This window comes from Propithecus coquereli, unplaced genomic scaffold (assembly GCF_000956105.1).
Source record: "Propithecus coquereli isolate 6110/MARCELLA unplaced genomic scaffold, Pcoq_1.0 Scaffold103, whole genome shotgun sequence".
Classification (NCBI taxonomy): Eukaryota; Metazoa; Chordata; class Mammalia; order Primates; family Indriidae; genus Propithecus; species Propithecus coquereli.
The window spans coordinates 1,544,772-1,566,624 of NW_012134192.1; the positions used below are offsets into that span (position 1 = coordinate 1,544,772).

Below are 21,853 nucleotides of genomic sequence, written 5' to 3' on the forward strand. Positions count from 1 at the left end.
AATTTATGTTAAATACACTCAGCATCCCTGGAGAGAAATGTCACTAGAGAGCTATAAATTATGAAGCCCAAATGTTGACCGTCAGGCACAGAGCTCTCCAAGGTGCGTTAGGAACAGGGTCCGTGTTCTTGACAGCTGACCATCCAAACGGTGCCATTTGTCAACCTGATTACGTGTAAGATTCAGATATCACTTACAGAGGACCCGAGGGCATATATGCAATGCAGAACCGAAGCCCTGATATTCACTAAGAGGAAGGCACCCTGTCCAAATGGGACACCAATATGCACTATGGGACCTAAATGAGTAACTGAATTCTATATTAAATGTATTTAAAGATTTTTTTCTCTATATATCCTTACTTGGCAGTAATGACTCATTTCCTACTTTGTTTTGCAGAGAGCATTTAACAACCCACGTTCAATGAGATACATCAGTAAAACGACAATTGTTCAATTCATGCATCAAAGACTTTATCACTTTCAAAAACACTGGTGAAAACAACAGGAACCATTGTTTAAATGAATATAATATAATGTATAACTAAGCAATCTAATGAAGGAGAATGTAAATTTATACAGTGGCAGTTTTCAGATGTCATCCGAAATAACACACGTACTTATTAGAAATATCACAAATATTTAAAACAGGACTGCAAGCAGGTAATAAAGGACACATCCTTTGTGATCGTCCAAAATGAATAAAACCACTTGCCGAGCTAATATTTTCTTGATTCTTCTTGACTCTTTCCATTTCAGGAGTTACACTTAACGCGGTAGCTCTTCCCGGCTGACCTTTATAATAGACCTATCATTTCAGGGAACAAAAAATAGAGTACTATGAATCGATTCAACCCATTAAGAGTCTCATGCTATTTATTTTAATGAGTTAAGCAAGGAAGGTAAACTATTAAAAAAAAGGATACTATCAGAGGTCTAGTCTTATTAAAATGCTGGCATCTTAAATCAATGTATTTCATTCCATCGCATAGGAGGGTATATGTGTCCAAATCACTGTGGATGTATTAAAATATATACGCATGCCATCAATAAAGCTGTAATAAGCACTTAATCACAAAGGAATATGAGATGAAATGTCTTCATGACTATTACTTAAAGATACTTCTGCCCATACAGAATGATAGTACACCATTATGATTTCTTAGGAATTAACTTTGGCAGAACTTTTATAAGGATTCGTGTAAATACATGTCTGTGGACATTGATGAAAAGGCCAGTGTGCTTCTCGCTGCCCACTTCTCTTTCTCAATAAATATGTTCCTTTTTGAGAGTAAGGGAGTCACGTCAAGTGTGACTCTCAATATATCGGGAAAAGACGAACATTTCTAAAATACAGTTGTTGGGAAAAGTATCAAACGACAACCTGCCTTTGCTTTATAAACTGGCTAAATGATTTTAAAAGTCTGAAGAATAAAAGATTTCTTTGAACGTAATAGATTTCCAAATTTCCTCTTCCGAGGAACCCAATCTATATGTTAATGACTTTAAAAAAGGATTGTCTCCGTGAAGTGCATCTGTGAATCGTATCAACCACGGGGAATTAGAGCAGGCCACGAGTTGGTGTCTAAGTAAAAACTGCCAGCCCCTTATCAAGTGCCCCTAAAATGGCCCTGTCCCATATGACATATTCAGCCATGCATACTTTTATCATTTCTTCCCGGACATTGCCCCCAAAATAGAGTAATAATCGCTGGGAGGAGAAGAAGGCTGGGAGGAGGCCCACAGACAAGAACACATGCAAGCAGGAAAAGGAATGGATTTGTAGTGGGGCCAAGATGCAAGAAGCTACAACTGCTTCCCTCCGGGGAACTACAGCACCTATCAGCGTGAAGACAAGATAAGAGGGATACACACAACCTGTCGGAAAAAAAATCACCCTGGTCACCGGGAACCCTGACATGGGGAATGCCTGAGTGTATCCACAATAACTAAGACCCTAAAGCGTTTCAATAAATTGTTATTTCACTGAGAGCAGAATATGAACTCGAAGTTACGAAAATTCTGTGAATGCAATCCCTCCATTGACATGTTGACAATATGTTTGATGTAAGAAAAAAGTTACTGAGATGACCACACATTGCTGATGTTCTTCTGGTTTTCCTTCACCCTCTTCAGCTCTGGTGGATCAGAAATTGCAGTTGCCTGTTTAATCTCTCCCTTATATTTTACCTGTGGAGGATAAAGAAGAATTTTAATAGTTAGCAGACTGGGCCCCACCTAAACATCACAGAGGATGAGGCTCGAAATTAACCCTTTCTTTTTACACGTTTTCCACGGTAGAGCTGTGTCAACCTTCCTGTTCATGCCTGTTCATTCCGACTGGTCTGACTTAGCAAGCACAAGATGTTGGTTGTGTTATTTCAAAATCAGTCTTCAATAAATACTTAGCTGTTCAATGGCAAAATTAACTGTAAATTCCATGAATAAAAGGACTGGAAATATAAGGGAACGTGCTTTAAAAGAAACACCAGAATGAAGTCATTACAAGAGAACTACAGTGAAGTCGACGATGCAGCAGCCTAGGAAGGTCTTTGACTCTCTTTCCATAGAAGCTGAAGCTCTCTGACTCCCACCACCTCCCAGGGACATCCCAAGGACAAATAATTTCAAGCCCGAAAATCTCCTCCACCTAGGAGAACTCACTCTTGAATTTTAAAGCTTTTCAAAATTACCTGGTTTGGAAGAAGCAGCCTATCATTTATATTGATCAAAGTTCCCCAAAGGGGTCACAACACGGAAAAAGTAACTATTTGGGGGACCTCAGAAAGGGACTTCTGAATTTTAGGAGGCCTGGGTTCAAATTCCAGCTCTGCCCTTACCAGCCGTGGGTCCCCAGCATATCCTCTGATCTCTCCAAGACTCAGTTTCCCCAAATATACCAACCAGAGAAATGAACTGTGCTGACTTCATGGGTTCACGTAAAACATTAGCACAGGGGCCAACACACAGTAGAGGTGCCTGATCACTGTTAACTATGATTGCTTTATTTGCAGCAGATTAGTAAATGATTGAAGGATGTTTTCCATCTTATTTATAAGGTTCCTCATCTTGATGCTATCATGTCAAACCAGGTCTTCTTTTGCCCTGTTCCAATAGATAATTTTTCCTTCCCAGTTTGACGACAGACCCACTATTCCCCAGGTCCTTACCTGGATTTATTTTTAGAGATTTGCCAACTGAACTATGAGGTGCATGAGGAGAGGAATTGGGTCTTAGCCATCTCTGTGTCTCAGTGCCCAGGACAATGCCCGGCACATTCAGGTGCTTAATGAAGATCTCTTGCATAAGCAAACATGGCTAAAGGACAGCAACACAGTCCCAAGCTTCCTGGACACACAGTTCATGCCCTTTGATAGATAAACATGCAAAAAGCATACAAATATGTGAAGGGTTTAGAGCTTTTGAAAGGGCATGTTAAAAGATAAAGATGCGTGATGTTTGATAAAATATAAAAGGAAACAGGAACAACTTGCCGCACTCAGCTGCTCCTGGTTTCTCCTCGCTCTCTCTGTCTCTGGGGTCACGCTTACCGGAGTGGCCTTGTAACTTTGTTCTTTGTACTGGAGCTGGGAGGCAAGAAGACAGACAGTTTGGGATTATGGGGAATGAAAGTGTCCCAAAGTGTTGGTGCAAATTAAAAGAAACATCACATGGCTACACAACATTCATTAGTAAAATTTCCATTAGGATTTTATAGTGAAATGTATTGCTAATAGACTTCATCTTCCTAGTGGTCCCAGTCTCTGACCTTTGCTTTGTCAAATGTTTTAAGTTAGATCTCTCATTGTTATTCTTCAGGTTGTATTATTTATTGGTGGCCTCTCTGATTTGATCTAATATGAATTATCCCTTCTGTGAATTCATTTTTTTTCAAAGCACTAAAGTGATGTTTATCAAATCACCATTTTATATGAAAAATAATAATTCTGCATGCTTATCATTTGCTAAAGAGGGTCAAATGCTATACCTGCTCTTTAGTGATAGACTATCACTATATAACCTCAAAGCGTCGCTCCCTATGAAGTTCTGACCTTGGAACCCTTGCCTCTGACCAAGCCCTAGGAAAATTTTCCTGGCTTACTGTGCAGAGATGCTCTTTCTTAGCTGAGGGGTCAGATTCCCCTGTTTGTGGTCAGCTTTCCCAACAATTTCACACCACCCCAAGAAATAAGTGAGTATCGACACAGAGAAACAGAATGGCATGACCATCAAATTAATTTTCGACAGGCAAAAGTAGAGCTGGGGGTTAAGTTCCCATTATAAGAAACTCCACAGGGACAGTCTTAATGATTTTCTGAAGCTTAAATTTAGCATTAGGGAATTTTCTTTCACAAGAAATCACAAGCCTTGTGGGGCCTGCTGATAAAATGGACTTGAGATGCAGCCTCTCAGTAGTGAACACGCAAGTGAAGAGAAATTGATAAGCCTGGGAAAAAAATGAAACAGGATTAGGCTCTTTCCAATCTGACCTCTTTCTTCAATGTGCAACGTTCGTGCACGGCAGTATGTAGTTTGGGGGTTTAGGCGGGTCCTTGCAACTGGGATGACTGAGTTAACGTGAAGAAATTTTCAGTTTAATCTCTATTGATGGCAAGATTCAAGGAAAGATTACTCTGTATAAAGCTCAGAGGGAAAAAGTCTGAATAGTAGATTAGTATTACTGATGGAGAGAAACTGTTACAGCCAACTTCTAGTGGATGTAAGTTCAGGAACAATTTGGTAGGGAGAATTTTCATGTCTTGCATTCATCATTCGCAGACATGCTATATGCCTCACAGGCAGTATCTTTTTAATACCCTAATCCCTCTTATAGATAGCACTTTCCATTTGTCATACTAGAGATATACTATAAATAAGACCTATGTTGTTATAGTATTACTTTTTCATTAAATTAACTATTTTTTCAAATAAAGTTATTTTAAGAAAGTACTATGTCTCTACCCAAATTGAAGACTAGTAACCCTTCTTTAAGAAGAAGGTAAACATTTAAACAATTTAATCATAGTCAAGGACTGACCACTGATGGACCACGTAACTGTATTCTTGAATGCCACAGTGGTATGTGAATCACACTTCAGGGACACTGTGGGACTCCATACTACTTCTTTACGATCTGTACTCCCCTCTCCATCATCATTCTCCTGCCATCTTTTACCCCAACTATTAATATTTATCACACTAAACCTTCTCTTTCTTGAACAGGCCTTGGATTTCGAATATATTTTATTTGCTCTGCCAGGAATACCCTTCCTCACAAAATCCACCCAAACCTTTACTGATTCTCTAAGATCTAACTCCAACATTTCTCCTTCCCCAAGGCTATTTCTTTCTCCCACTGCATAGACATCCTTTTCTGCATTCCTATAGCACTTTGCAAAAGGTATTATTATTTATGATTAAATGAGATAATAGATGCAAAGTACTCAGAAAGCATAGTAAGCACCCAAGAAGTATTAATTATTGTTACAGCACTTACTGCATAATAGCTATGTACTCCTAGTCCGTTTCTTCTGGAGATCTTGAGAATACGCATAGCCCTTGAGCTTACAGTATATCTTACTCATCTTTGAAATCCCCCAAGAACAAGAAAAGAGTAGACATTCAATAACATGTTTCCTTAATAAACAAATGCACGTGAAGCACTGGGCTCGGCGTGATGGAGGATATACAGGTGTGTAAAGTGTTGTCTTCGCTTTTAAGGAACTGACTCTCTTGCAATGGTATTCACTGTAACAGGATTTTACCTGTATAGGTATCATGCTCTCATTATATATTGGTATACAATAAAATAGAAAAAAAATACTTAAGGAAATATGATCACATTGCTGATGTTCTTTTGGTTTTCTTTAACTCTCTTTAGCTCCGGAGGATCAGAAATGGCTGTTGCATGTTTAATCTCTTCTTTGTATTTCACCTGCATAATTTATAAGAATATAATGTTAATTTCATCCTAAACAAGGCTTAAAAATAGTTAAGAATTCTTCATTTGTAACTATTGCATAATGGATGTTTTTAATTCCAACATGACTTTTCCTTCATTGGGAACACAATTTCTCATTTTATCTGATATTTTCGGGATTCTTTTATCCTAAAGTACAAATAAGATCATATCTATTCATGTATCCGCCACTGTAGAAATTTTTTAATTAAAATAAGCAGTATTGCTTATGAAAATAAATTTTATCATTAGGCAGATGCAGAAAAAAAACCTTGGAAATTATCTTAAATAATACAATAATTTATTATTTTATATCGAAAAAGCAGTTTCTATCTATTAATATGATAATTAAAATTTAACGTGTACTTAAAGGCAAAAGTTAAATTGCATTAGTCACATAGTCTTGGGAACACTACTTGTCTGAGTGAGAGAACACAAATAATTCAGAATAAGGAAAAAAAAATAAAGTGAGCACAATAAAAGAAGAGAAAAAGGGAGGTGGAGAGAAGCATACTAGAAGTATAGACCACTGTGTCCAGTTCACTGGAAGACAGGTCAGTACCAGAAAGTCAGGAGGTGTCTTCTGCTTACACAATCACGTTATGAGAAGCCCACCTTTGTCCCTTGCACCCACTTCATTCAAAAGCTCCCCCTTCAAATCTACTTAGAGGAAAATCAACAGGGTAGGTAGTAATACCAGCACACAGTTAGGCCTGGGACAAGAACAGCTCTTTGAACTTAACAAAATGATTAGTGATGCTATCACTTCAGGTGGTATTTTACTGTGTCTAAAATTCATGGAAGACTGGATTTGAGAAAAAGGATGCATATATATATATATATATATGGAAGCAGAGGCTCTTCTTGAGAGGCCTATGTTGAAATCTTGCAAAGACTTAAATCTACACAAAACATGTCTCAGAAATCACTTGACAATGTCTAAAATGAAGGCTGACATGCATGCTGTCATAAAGAAACAGTACTTAAATATCTCAGCTATCATCGATGTCTTAGTACCTGCGGATATAATACGTCTAACAAAGCCACTGTGAGTCCAGACCCAGAACAGTTAAATGGAAAGTTCGCAGAGAAAGGCTACCTCTAAATAAAATTCAAAAATAGTTCTTAAAACAGAGAGCTAATAGCTAAAAGGCTTGTACTCTGGAGGTGGAAATGTCGAGATCTTTAAATGTTAGAGAATCGTATCTTGGTTTGACAGATCTAGCTAATCTGGAAAGGGCAACTTCCCATTTGAATACTAAGCAGGAGTTTATGGCCCGACCTCATGGAGATAGGGAGCTATGTATTTATGGTTTGCTAGAGGAGGTCGTGGGATGCTGGGAGAAGAAATGATGTACTGTTCTACTTTGTGTGATTTTCCTCGGGTGAGAAGCTAAACACGATTAAAGATGAACGTTTTTGTTTTTCATATGACTCTAAACTAATCAAAATGGCACGGTCATTTCACTGTAGGCTATAGAACCGCCCTCCACAGAGCATTTATAATATTATAGCACAGTACATCGATGGGTACATTTCAAATAGCATCATTCGAAAGTGATGGAAACAAACGTTGTCTACTTCTCTCCTAACCTAATTTCTCCACCAGACCTGAGTGCTCCCTGACACAGGCTCTCGCCATGGCAGGTGAGAGGGACGCATTCACACATCCTCATCCACACTTCCGGCCTAGGTCCTTCTTCTGCTTTCTTCGGGAGATGGCTTCATTCACGCTAGAGAGATTTTATTGTGCTAGTATTCTGCATATTTCTTATAATTTCATTCTGAAGTCGTTTTTCTACTGATTCCCTTGCCTTTCCTACACAGTCTCCACAAATGCCAGCACATGCTCATACTCTCAAGATGCTGTAGAGCTTTCGGGGTTACCCACAGATGAGTCTCATCAAAGCAGTTCTCCTTGGGTTACCTAAAGTTCTGGAAGTTACTGTTTCCAAAGGTGAAGGTGAAGGGGTAAGTCAGAGAAGGGGATTTAAGGAAAGAACCCTTTTTATTTCCTCAATAAGAAACTGAATATACTAAATACACATGGCAGAATACCTGTTGGGAAGAAGGGCAACGATCCATTGCACGTGGCAAGCACTGAATGGAAAATATTTTTACCTGTAACATGAAGCACCTCCCCTACCCTTTCCTCCAGTGCAAAGGTAACTGGAGAATAACTTATTTTACAATCATAGTGAACGTGTGTGATTTTCTTTGTTGTAAGAAGTAGGGGGTAAATGGGTCTAGAAAACAGAAATATGCACAGAAATGTGTCTGAGAGAAAGTTCAGAAATGTGACTGACATGGGATAAAAATAAACTGACACTATTTTCTTTTTCAAATCTAAACCTCTGCTGAAGCCACCAAATAAATGTTCCGCGGCCTTGTATCATTCTATCAAGGTAAAATATCTTTCCTCCAAGTTGGGCAGAGGTACTGGGAGGTATCCTTTCTCTGCAAAATTTAATACACTTAAGATTCTGTTCAAAGAGATGAAATCTAGTCCAAAATTTCATTAAAATGACCTATCTCTTCTTCACTACAATATTTCAAAATGAAACACTGCTTCAGAGTCAAGTGGAACAAAGCTACGATTTTCCTTGGGAAAGTTAGACCTTTGCTGTTTGATGAAATAGCACTTCAATAAAGTGAAAAATAAAAGCAAAAAGCAGTCAATGAAGTCAAGAAATAAAAACATTTATCTGGCTTTTGTTTGCTTTTGGAAAGGATAATTAATGCCAAAGAGAACTTACAGAACTAATGTTCTGCTGATTTTTCTTCACGCGTTCAATCTCTGGGGTATCTTTTACTGGTATTCCGGCTCCTACTTCTTTTTTATAAAATACCTTTATCAGAAGACAAGGAAAAGAAGAACTATAAGCTTGTCAGAATTCAAGTCCTAGATCTGATTCTTATAAAAGAAAGACAATTTCTCAGGTTTTATAGTAATGTGAATACTGCATCTATTTAAGAGTAGCAACATTATATGAACCAATTAAATAATCCATTATGACAATAAACGTCCACCTTTGGTTTCATATCCCATAATCTTCAAGTAACCATCTAATACCTGTTCTAGGGCATGACTGCTACCTTAGTTAGCTGCATATCACTTGCTTTAAGAATATAAATTGGCAAACCAGAGCTTCCGTTTCCAAATATGAATATATGTTACATGTGTGTTTGAGAAAAATCAAAGCACATATTATAAACGCTTGCTAAGCAGTTATCATTTAATTCAAAAACAGTATGAAATCGTAAGTAACTGCAATTCCCCAAACACAAAGATGCCCTCATTCTCTTCAAAGAAAATATTAGCTCTATCGTCAACATCAACATTAATTCAAAGTCTATTTTCCTCACCTTCCACTTATTCGGTAACCTTCCCACATGTGTCTCCACCCCACCGACATCTACCACTGCCAGATACAAAGCAAAACAAAAAACAGGAGTGCTCTACAGAAAAACAGAGTAATTATAAGAAGTGTTTATCAGGACAGAATTACTCCCTGTCTTGACATTTGATAACCCAGTCGGCTCCAGTGGCAATGGGAGAGCAAAGTAGGAGAGATGTTTGCCTCCAAAAGCCAGAAATCTGGAATAGCGAGGAACCACAGGACTAAAGGGCTAAAACAGCCTCTTTCCCTGATCCCCCTCAGCCAGACTTTTCCATCTCTCAGCACAGCTCAGGCCCCCTTGTGGAGACAGGTACCTGACCAGCATACCCTGAGAGCTGGCGCTTGCCACCTAATTAGGAAGTAGAGAATATTCCAGAAGTCTTCAAACTAAATAGAATTTGCATTTTGATAAGGTACTTGCATAACTGCTACAGGACTGAGCTAATTCTCCATTAAAGTACTGACTGTGTGATCAATTTTTATCATTTTAGAAGTCAAATTTATACATCAATTAAACATAGTGCTGATGTAATCACTATTCCTCAAAGGAAAAACATGGAAGTTTAGGAATTGGTTATGAACTAGTAAATCCCTAGATATAGCATCAGTGTAGATAACCAATGGCCAGGAAGGAAATCACTCCGTAGGACTACTTTTATCTTCAAAGTAAAATCTGTGTGGAAGAAGATTAAGACTTCTTTCCTGAGTTAAATTTTAAAATTCAGTTCAAAACTGTCGTTTGTACCAAAGAGGAAAATTTGAATTTGTAATTCTGAAACAATCATGCTAAATTAAGAATATTCGGTATTATCATTATTTTAAAGACATAAAGATAATACACTTGACGGAAAATTCAAATAATGCAGCAAAAAATCAGAGAACGAGGACAAAAGACCATTCCTCACCAAACGTAAAATTTCGAGGGGGCAACTAGAAAGAAATGATGACTACTCACCGCACTAATGTTTTGTTGAGTTGTCTTAATCCTCTGAATTTCAGGAGTATCTGCCATAACAGAATAGTTACAAAGCATCTTCTCTGCTTCATGTTTATACTTTTTCTAAAAATGTAAACAGTTAATATGAATCTGAAACTGTGTATGTGTGAGTGAGAGAGAAAGAGACAGAGAGAAAGCCACAAAGAGAACTTTACCACTTTTTCCAACTCTACCATACCATGTGGCTCTAACTTATATCTTAGGATTCAAAGCAGTTGTTGACGCAACAGCAAAAATAAAGGCAAAGTATAAACAGAGTAAGCAAACAGTCCTCCAGAACAGCCTCACCTCTGCTCAGGCTATGGTCCCACCCGGGTCCATGCAAACAACTCGGAGGGCTGGCCTCCTGTGACCCACCCTTTCATGAGCAGTACAAGTCCCTGTTCAGATGGCCCCATAACTCCTACACATAGCCTGGCCCTCTATACCTACTTTTTTATGCTTCTGCATTTACGCTTCGCTTCCTACTTCAGGTAAAGATACATTTGATAAAGGGAAATATACCAGTATTTTGTAGTTGAGTTAAAAATCTCAGTTTTCTATCCACTAAATGCGCCACTCTGAGTTCTAATAGAACGTGAGCAATACCTTACACTAGTACCAGCATTTACATAGCAAATACTATGTAAGGAGCATCATTCTAGATACTTAACACGTTAGCTCATTTAATGAACCCCCAAGCAGATACTATTATTATCCCCACCTCCCAGATGGGGAAACTGAGGTACCAGATAGTAAACGTCAGAGCTATTATAATACAATTAAAACCAGGCATTCTGGTACCAAAGACAGGGAGGTTAACCATGATGACACATCGCTGCTTATGAAAAAAGGTAACTACTGTTCATGTTGAAATGTACCACAATATCATTATATCCCCTTAAGGATCCCGTTGTATTCTAAAGGGATTAAAATCAGATGTATTCTCATGTCACACTCAAAAGATCAACACTGTTAAGGCAGGAAATCTGACCACTCAGGCACCACTTTCTCTGGGAAGCCTTCATGCTTAATACTTTTACTTTCAGGTAGTATACATCACAGTTTATAATACTATATTTGTAGGATTATTAGATTAGCCTGTAGTTCCCCAAGGGCAAAATCACATCTAATTCAGTATGTCAATTGGTGCTTAGGAAATGTAGCTGAATGAAGGAATGAGTTTGGCATTCTCGAGACAGCAACTTTCTCCAATGACCCAAGGGACCATTTGCCTGTTGTATGTATTCACCTACTATTTTTAGTTCAGCTGATGCAGCTATAGCCAACATCTCCAAGTTCACATGCCACTGTAGGCACCAAGGAGAGATGAACATGCACATCAAGGCCATCCCAACTGCTGTGTCACCTAATGAGGCTGAGAAGCAGGCTACTCCTCTGACATCTGACTCTGCCATCTTGATACTCTCATTTGAACCAATGGACGTTTAGGCTCCTTCGTTATGTTTTAACCAAAATTTTAATAAATATCACCACATTTTGTTATAAGTTACTTTTGGGATAAACTCTGTCAATCAAATTTAATTCTATGGTCAATTTTCTAAAACCATTTTAATTTTTTTAATTCCTCATTACTATTTTTTCCATTGGGATTCATTCTTTTTATGTAAATTTTATAACAAAAATAGTATTCACTAGTGAATGTTTTTGTCCAGATCAGATTTTATAAATAACTTCTTCCATAAATATTTTCTTTTGTGGTTATTATTTCTCCCACACTCCAGTTTTTTTTAGAGAACATGTGACAGGTATATTTGGCAAATCTAAATTTTACCAAGAAAACAGTTCTTCCCTTAATTTTCAGTTAATATCAAATTTGACCTTGTGCCATTTTAGCCACTGTTAGTTTTATTTAGAGCTGATTTGTCTTAATAACAATATTCACTATGAGATGGTTAAAAGACAAACCATTTGTAACTCTTTCTCTGTAGTATGAGCAAAGAGCATTGAAGTCCTATGCGCAATGGAGCAAAAAAAGAAAGAAAAAAAGGAGAAAGAAAGAAAAAAGAAAAAAAAGAAAGAAAAGAAGGTCAAAAATGTACTTGGACTCAAAACAAGGGGCCTCAACAGAGAGGCTTTGACACTCTGGTAATAGCTATTGAACTGAATCTATAAAGTTGTCCTTTTAATTAGTAAGATTAATCAAGCTTGGCCAATGGTTTCTTAATAGAGGAGTACACTAAATTTGAATGCAATGCCCTCGAAAAGATATAAATCATAGAGAAGCACAAAGCACATGGTGACGGGATGTTAAAACACATGATTCTGTGTCTTCATTCTCTACTAACCTGGCTATAGATTTCAGATGCCCTCTTGGCTCGAAGTATGTCTGGGATGTCCATGCTCACCTGCATTCCTTTCCCTTTAATTTCATTTTCTAAGTCTTTCTTATATTGTTTCTAAAAGAACAGAAAAAAAAATCTTAGGATTTTGCTTGACCTTCGATAGCAAGGTAGGTATTCATGTGCTTAAATATCAAAGCCACCCACATGGAAATAACATTTACATTCTTTCTATATAGGATTCAGTATGTTTGTATTAAACTTTATATCCCACTACTTTCGTACCTGGCTGGCCATCTCGGATGCTTTCTTAGCTCTCTGGACATCAAGAGTGTCTGTGTTCACCTGCATTCCTTTCCCTTTAATTTCAGTCTCCAGGTCTCTTTTATAGTCTTTCTGCAGAAAATGAGACATTTGGTCAGGGCTTTTCAATCATGTCAAAAACTGTGCTGAAAAACTACGATGTCATTTTTACACCAGGATCGTGTCTTTCGGAATCAAGTTGGACCCTTTTTATTTCTACGGAACAAGAAAGAATTTTAACTTGTGAAAAAAAACGTGATTGTAAAATTGCTGCTTTTCACTCTGTAGTGAATAAGTGTTGGTTGTGACCCTGGAATTCACCCTTCTTGGCCACCACTTCTTTTTTTTGTTTTGTTTTTTCCTTTGAGACAGGGTCTCACTCTGTTGCCCAGGCGAGAGTGCAGTAGCTCACTGCAACCTCCAACTCCTGGGCTCAAGCTATCCTCCTATCTCCACCTCCTGAGTAGCTGGGACTACAGATATGCACCACCATGCCCAGCTAATTTTTCTATTTTTCATAGAGACAGGGTCTTGCTCTGGCTTGGGCTGGTCTCGAACTCCTGACCTCAAGTAATCCTCCCACCTCGGCCTCCCAAAGTGCTAGGATTATGGGTGTGAGCCACCACCCCCACTGGCTGCCACTTCTGAATGGAACCCTTGTTGGTCAGGAATCCTCTGCCATGCCGGTTCTTTTTCTAAACCAATCATGGCAATCCCACTTCCCTGGCCGATGCAGGTAATTCCTAACACAGCAGGAACTCCCACGGTAGTCAAGTGGCTACTTCTAGCCTTTCAGATTCCCTAGGTGGAAGTCAGTCCTGCATCAGCGCCTCCTAATTGCAAGGGTCACATAATAGTTCTCGGAGGAGCCCAGTGAAGCCCCTACCTAACCAGCCCAGAAATATGTAGGCAGCACCTTTTAACCTGCACCCCAGCTTTCTATTCACATACGCTTCTTACAAGATCATCTCATCCCAAATGCTCCTCACCCCAGTGATCCTTTTATATTCTTGGAATTGCTGAGGAAGTTCAAGAGGTGTGGAACCAGTTCTGGGGAATTTCCTTTGAAATACATTAATACGCGTATGGTCTGACTCCTGCATCTCTGTGATGTGATGTGATATCTATCATATCATGGCGTCTAAGACAAAACTTCTAAATTAATATCCTGTTGCTACACGTATTCGATGATGATAAAAATGGTGTGAGAAGAGTGAATGTGGTCATTCAGGATATATAATAACCTCAACCCAAAATGCTGACTCTGTAGAAATTTCACACATGGCGATGAAGTTGAGGGAGGATATTTTTAAGAATATGCAATCACACAGAAATGACTATCGTTTTCATGTTAGAGTCTCAATTCTCAATGTGTGATCTCCAAGTTCTGCTCAAAAAGTTGGAAACACAGATATGCCAAGCAGCACGCGATGCATATTTAAAGGCAAAAAAGCCAAAACAAAAACATTATCATAGCCTAGATTGACGTGAAATTTGTTGTATTTAGGAATAAGGTGTATAGGGGAGTATGCATGTGTGTGTTTGGTGTGTGTGTATTCTATTAAAATGCCTTTCCCCAATTTTCCTTTGATACACTTAAAGGGCATGAGCAAAGCCAAATGTGTAAATTTTCAAATAAGCATAATGCTTTGGAATGGTTTCCATTCCAAACTGTTAAACTAGCCACAAAGCTTTGAGAAAGTCCATATGCTGATCAAGTTGCTAATGTGATTTGTTAAGTTCCAGAACACGAGCATCCAGGTCTGCGCCATTCGCCCTACTAACCTCACTTGCCATCTCTGTAGCTTTCTTGGCGCGCTGTATTTCAAGGGTGTCACTGTCAACCTGCATTCCTTTCCCTTTAATTTCTGACTCCAGGTCTTTCTTATACTCTTTCTGTAAAGGCAATATTTTACAACAGTCAGACACTCAGTGGACAAACATACATCTGTAGTCAATGATACCAAAAAAATAGCTAAACATATTTTTTAAAAGAGAGAACACATAGCTTATTGCGTACTAGGAATGATCACCAAGAATTAAATTTTCTGGGTTGCTTAAAACTATAATCACTGTTCCCACTAAAGAAAGGTATATAAAGCTCTGAAGATTTTTAGTATAACAAGGCAATTGCCAGGTGAGAACCTTCACTGGCTATTGCCCTGGGGGCTGGAAGAGGGGGAGGTGGGTGTGCATGAACTGGTGTCACACAAAGAAGACTGACTTTGAAGCCAGAGCACTCAACAGCTGGGTGACGCTGGGTTTCTTAACTTCTCTGGTTTACTCATCTGCAAAATGGGGGTGATAATGCAAACATTGCTCATCTTTATTGCCCTTCACTTTATTATGCTCCATAGATAACTGCATTTTTTACAAATTGAAGGTTTGTGACAACCCTGAGTTAAGCAAGTCTATTAGCACCATGTCTCCAACAGCATGTGCTCACTGTGTATCTTTGTGTCACATTATGCTAATTCTTGCAATAGTTCAAACTTTTTTCACTATTATTATATCTTTTATGGAGATCTGTGATCAGTGATCTTTGATGTTACTATTGTCATTGTTTTGGGGCACCATGAACTGTGCCCATATAAGATGGTGAACTTAATGATAAAGTTGTGCACGTTCTGACTTCTCCACTGACCAGCTGTTCCGCTGTCTCTCTCCTTCTCCTAGGGCCTCCCTATTCCCCGAGACACAGAAATATTGAAATTAGGCCAATTTAATAACCCTACAGTGACCTCAAGTGAAAGGAAGAGTGACATGTCTCACTTTAAATCAGAAGTTAGAAGTGAAAAGCTTAGTAAGGGAGGCATGTCAAAACTGAGACAGGCAGACAGCTAGACCTCTTGCACCAAACAGTTAGCCCAGCTGTGAATGCAAAGGAAAAGGCCTTGATGGAAATTAAAAGTGCTACCCCAGTGAATACACGAGTGATAAGAGAGCAAAAGAGCCTTAGCACTGATATGGAGAAAGTTTTTCATGGTTGAGAAATAACATCAAACCAGCCACAACATTCTCTTAAGCCAAAGCCTAATTCAGAGCATGGCCCTAACTCTCTGCAATCCTGTAAAGATTGAGAGAGGTGAGGAAGCTGCAGAAGAAAACTTGGAAGCTAGCAGAGGTTGGTTCATGAGGTTGGAGGAAAGAAACCATCTCCATAACATAAAAGTGCAAGATTAAGCAGCAAGTACAGATGGAGACGCTGCAGCAAGTTATCCAAAGATCTAGCTAAGATAATTGATGGAGGTGGCTACGGTAAATAACAGGTTTTTGATGTAGATGACACAGCTTTATATTGGAAGAAGATTATATCTAGGAATTTCATAGCCACAAAAGAGAAATCAATGCCTGGCTTCGAAGCATCAAAGGACAGGCTGACTCTCCTGTTAGGGGCTAATGCAGCTGGTGACTTGAAGTTGAAGCCAATACATATTTACCATTCCAAAAATCCTAGGGCCCTTAAGAATTATGCTAAATCTACTCTCACTATGCTCTAGAAATAGAACAACAAAGCCTGGATGACAGCACATCCGCTTGTAGCATGGTTTACTGAATATTTTAAGCCCACTATTGAGACCTACTGCTCAGAAAATAAAAGATGCCTTTCAAAATATTACCCCTCATTGACAATACACCTAGTCACCCAAGAGCTCTGATGGAGATGTACAAGGAGATGAATGTTGTTTTCATGCTTGTGAACATACAACATCCATTCTGCAGCCCATGGATCAAGGAGTCATTTTGACTTTCCAAGTCTTATTATTTAAGAAATACATTTTGTAAAGCTATAGCTGCCATAGATCATGATTCCTCTGATGAATCTGAGCAAACAAAATTGAAAACCTTCTGGGAATGAGTCACCCTTTTAGATGCCATTAAGAACATTCGTGATTCATGGGAAGAGGTCAAAATATCAACATTAACGGGAGTTTGGAAGAGGTTGATTCCAACCTTCATGGATGACTTTGAGGGGTTTAAGACTTAGGTGGAGGAAGGAACTACAGATGTGGTAGAAATAGCGAGAGAACTAGAACTGGAAACGAAGTCTGAAGATGAGACTGAACTGCTGCAGTCTCATGATAAAACTTGAACAGATGAGGAGCTGCTTCTTGTGCATGAACAAAGCAAGCGGTTTCTTCAGGTGGAAGCTACTCCTGGTGAAGATGCTGTGAACAGTGTTCAAATGACAACAACGGATTTAGAATATTACATAAACTTAGTTGTCAAAGCAGCAGCAGAGTCTGAGAGAACTGACTTCAACTTTAAAGGCAGGTCCGCTGTGGGTAAAACGCTATCAAACAGCATCGTATGCTGCAGAGAAACCTTTCATGAAAGGAAGAGTCGGCTGATGCGGCAAACTGCACTGTTGTCTTAATTTAAGAAATTTCCACAGTCTCCCCAACCTTCAGCACCCACCCTGATCAGTCAGCAGCCATCAACATAGAGGCAAGACCATCCACCAGCAAAAAGATTACGACTCACTAAAGGCTCACATGTTCGTTAGCATTTTTTTAGCAATAAAGTATTTTTTAATTAAGGTGTGTACTTTTTTTAGACATAATGCTATTGCACACTTCATAGACCACGATATAGTGTAAATATAACTTTTATATGCACTGGGAAACCAAGAAATTCGTGTGACTCGCTTTATTGCAATATTTGTTTTATTGCAGTGGTCTGGAACCAAACCTGCAGTATCCCCATGAGGATCAATGAGACACCCCACAGCACAGAGCCCAGAGGAGGTGCTCAGTACATGACACCTTCTAGTCTTTCATTCCTGTTCCCCAAGGCCAGTCTTTGCTTCTCCTAATAAGGCCTGATTAACGACAATTTACACTGCTCCTGCCACCATCCTGCCATTCAGCTGCATCTGGCTGGACTCTGTCATCGAGAGATTAAAATAATTTCTCTAACTATTACCAACAAGTGATTACAAGAATGATCTCTGCACATGGATTGGACATGTCAGCGCTACAGAAGGATTTGCAGAAGATGGCTAATGCAGGGATCGTGTGATGACAACGTCAGCCACAGACCTCACTGTGGACATCTGTTGTTTGTACTCAACCAGGCTCCATTTCTCCTTTGGCAACGATCTCACAGTTTTCTTCTGGGGAATGACCTCTAACCCCTCTCAATCCACACACTTGGGGGTGGTGGGGGGTGTTGATTTCCATCACCTCCCTACTCCCCACATGTATTTTAAATTCTACTAAAATGCTTCTAAAATGTGTCCTTGAATTTATTGAAATAACTGGAAGATAGCCAAGACTAAGATGAATTTTTTTTTAAAACAACACATAAGAATGTAGAATGTTGTACTCAAGATGCCATTAAAGTACATAAACAAATAGGTGACCATGAGAGGCAAATGAGCACCTTGCACTCCCCGACTCCAGACATAATGACCGGATCAGGTGTGAGTGAGCACAGGATTTAGGTTGATCCAAGGAGATTCAGTCCTTGGACCTTAATTGGAACTACTAAAAATAAATAGATAAACAAATATGATCAGTTCCCAGTGGGATTATTGGCCATAGACATGAGCTCTCCTGTTACTAAGAGGGGTCATTACACAGAGACAGCTTCCCAAGAGTGAAGCCAATGAAGAAAATAACAGAACCGAGAGATGGAGGAAGAGAGACATCATTAGAATTCCAACCTGATGGTATTGTAATTTCATCTTTGGATTTTTCTATCCCATGAGCTGAAGTATCTCCTTTGTTGCCTAACCCAGTTTGAGTTGGGTTTCTGCCATTTGCAGTCTGACTAGTAGGGTCATCATCATCATCACCACGTTTTATTAAAATATGGGGACAAGGCTTTAAGATTTTTCACTGTTAAATTCAGCTAGATTCTCCTCAAAGCACAGTGTCATTATGTGATACCAAAGTAATGACATAGTACAAGTATTAAAGGACTGAAAACACTCAGAGACATTTTATTCTTTCTTATAAAGTGCATATAAAGTGAGCAGTAGCCACTTTCATTCGACAAAGATATTTAACCAGGCTCATTCAGCAGGCTCACCAGAAATGGGACCATCAGTTGGGTTACGAACAGGAGAGCATGTGGACTTTCCGACTGCAATTACTGATAGATCATAATAACACACTTTCCCAATCGTCTGCCTTTCACTTGCTTAAAAGATGAAGTTAAATCTCAAAAACTATTTTTGTTTATTATATAGATTTTCTCCAAATGGGGAAATGGCCATTTTTCTCCCATCAGTTAGGAAGGAGATGGTGAACATCAATTTTTTAAAAAATTCATTATCTGGGAAAAGACTACTAGGATATATAGCTGCTTACAATCATCTACACGTAAAAGTTGTGGGATGTAGAGACTCTTGGAGAAAGATTTACCGATAAGGAGGTTAGCTAAAAATGTACACATTCTAAGTTGTTAAATAAATATACTCACCTCACTAGCCATTTCGGATGCTCGCTTTGCTCTTTGAATATCAAGAACTTCTGAATTAAGTTCCATTCCTTTCCCTTTTATCTCATTTTCCAAATCTTTTTTATATTCTTTCTGCAAGACAAGAATATTATAGTTCGCAACTCACCGGGAATCACTTTAATGAGTATACTATTTCACATGTTTTCTAGAGATCACAGAAAAGAGAAAATATTACAAGGACGGAATGAATCAGACTGCTGAGTGTTTGTTCATGCAAACTTCCTACAGGCACTTCATTTTCTCCTCTGTCAAGTTCAGAGTAGCTTCCAATATTCACAGTCTTTTCCCTTTTATACTTTCTCTCAATATGTTTTGGTACCATAAACCCCCACATTTTTAAAAAGATGTCTTTCCATTAAATGGTAAGGAGGATGTCAAGAATGCATGCTTCTTATTAATTATTTCAAGTATTTTTGAAACGTCTATAAAATATGAATTACCAAAAAAAATACAGTTGAAAAGAATGAAAAATTACAAAATCAAAAGGATCGATGTAGCCAAAGTTAAAAACCAAAGTTTCCATTTTATTTAAATTATTTATTTAAATTATTTCGTTCTACACAATTTAAATTTGTAGAACGAAATAATTTCCTATATATTTATAATACATAGTTTGAATTTCACCTGTCTTAATATCATATTTTAAGTGGATCCAAATGTCTTCCGTGAGTACTTGTATATAGCTTGTTTTTCTCTGTTAATGAATTGCTTTTTTCTTACTTAATTGCATTATGAAAACAATAAATATCCTATTCCCATTCGATTAGGTTGTGTTTATGACTAACTTGTCAGAGGAAAGATGAAACTTCCTTTAATGTTTAAAAATCAGGTTCCAGTTAATTCTAGAGTTCATTTCATGTTATTTTCCCTTAGTTCAATATAATTAGATTAGCTTGTCCTCTGCTCAACTAATAGCTTACTAGACATTGGCATGACCTGCCTATAATTTTGGAACGATCTCTGAGTCAAATGACCCAAGAGAAAGAGCTTTTCCACTTATTTGGTTGTGTGACCTTCAGGAGGACTTTTAAGTAACTCAGCCTTGATTTCCACTCTGGCAAAATGAAAATAAGAATACTTGTTCTACCAATGTCAGAGGGTAATGGGGGAAATCAAAGGAAATGAAGTATAAAATGATACTCTGAACATTCTAAACAGCGATGTAAATGTAAAAACCATCAAGTAAAAATTGTAAAGTCCACTTGAAGCTAAATGCTCAGCCTTAGAAAGTGATAATTCCATTAAGTCACCAAAGGTCCTTTTTTCAATTAGGTATCTCTATAACTTTTTTCAAGTTAATCTTTTAAAAAATTTTTAAATTTTTTCATTGCAAATCGACAATATTTATGGGGTACGAAGCAATGTCATAATTTATAAATACAACATCAGATAATTAAATCAATCTAATTATTATATCCATCACCTCAAATACTTATCACCTTTTGTGGTAAGAACATCTGAAATTTACTTTCTTAGTACTTCTGAAATGTGCAATACACTATTATTAACTGTATTCACCACACTGTGCAATAGATCTCAATAATAACCCTTATTCCTCCTGTATAACTGAGGTTTTACATCCTTTGACATCGTCTCTGCATTACAACCTCAACCCCAGCCTCTGTAACCACCGTTCTACTTTCTGCTTCTATGAGTTCAAGTATTTTAGCTTCCATACAGAAGTGAGAACATGAGGCATTTGTTTTTCTGTGCCTAGCTTATTTCACTTAGCATCATAGCTGTTATGGACTAACTGTATGGCTTCATATGTTGAAGCTCTAATGCCCACTGTAATGGTATTTGAAGGCAGGGCCTTTAGGAGGTAATTAGCTTTAGATGAGGTTGTGAGGGTGGGACCCCTGTAATGGGATTAACGTCTTTATAAAAAGAGGGGACTACACCCCTCTTCTTATAAAGAGAGAGAGAGTTCTCTCTCTCTCTCTCTCCCCACCTCCTCTGTGAGGACACAGCAAGAAGGCATCTGTCTGTAAGCCAGGAAGAGAGCCCTCACCAGGAACCAAATCTGCAGGCACCTTCATCTTGGATTTCACAGTCTCCAGAACTTGAAGAAATGTCTGTTGTTTAAGCCACCCAGTCCGTGGTATTTTGTTATAGCAGCCCCGAGCAGACCAATACAATAGTCTTCTCAGCCTTTTCCTACCCTGATGTATATATTCTGAACCAATAAGTATAAAATAAGACTCACTCAAAAAGAAGAATACAAGAAAAAGGCATGGCATGCATTAAAGTCATTTATAGATCTCAAAATAGATCTGACATTGTCATTTGTATGTAAATGACAATATTACTGTTTAAAAATTCACATAAATGTGCATTTTTAAATGGAAGACATTAATAGTAGGATGTTGCCATTTGATTAGTCTTCAACTTCAAAAATTTTTGCAGTTACTAGAAATGAAAGGAGAATGTAGCAAGAGAACTCT

General features: G+C 38.2%; 1 protein-coding gene across 1 annotated transcript in view; it reads right to left on the minus strand.

Annotated features, from left to right (window-relative positions):
• NEBL (nebulette) overlaps positions 1-21,853 on the minus strand; it is a 109,951-nt gene that overhangs the window by 35,769 nt on the left and 52,329 nt on the right. Inside the window, exons 12-21 of the mRNA XM_012644095.1 lie at positions 19,371-19,481; positions 14,727-14,837; positions 12,924-13,034; positions 12,645-12,755; positions 10,315-10,419; positions 8,715-8,807; positions 5,842-5,934; positions 3,494-3,586; positions 2,097-2,189; positions 715-807 (exon numbers count right to left, since the gene is read on the minus strand). Coding sequence (XP_012499549.1) covers positions 715-807; positions 2,097-2,189; positions 3,494-3,586; positions 5,842-5,934; positions 8,715-8,807; positions 10,315-10,419; positions 12,645-12,755; positions 12,924-13,034; positions 14,727-14,837; positions 19,371-19,481 — 1,014 coding nt within the window. The remainder of the gene's footprint in view (positions 1-714; positions 808-2,096; positions 2,190-3,493; positions 3,587-5,841; positions 5,935-8,714; positions 8,808-10,314; positions 10,420-12,644; positions 12,756-12,923; positions 13,035-14,726; positions 14,838-19,370; positions 19,482-21,853) is intronic.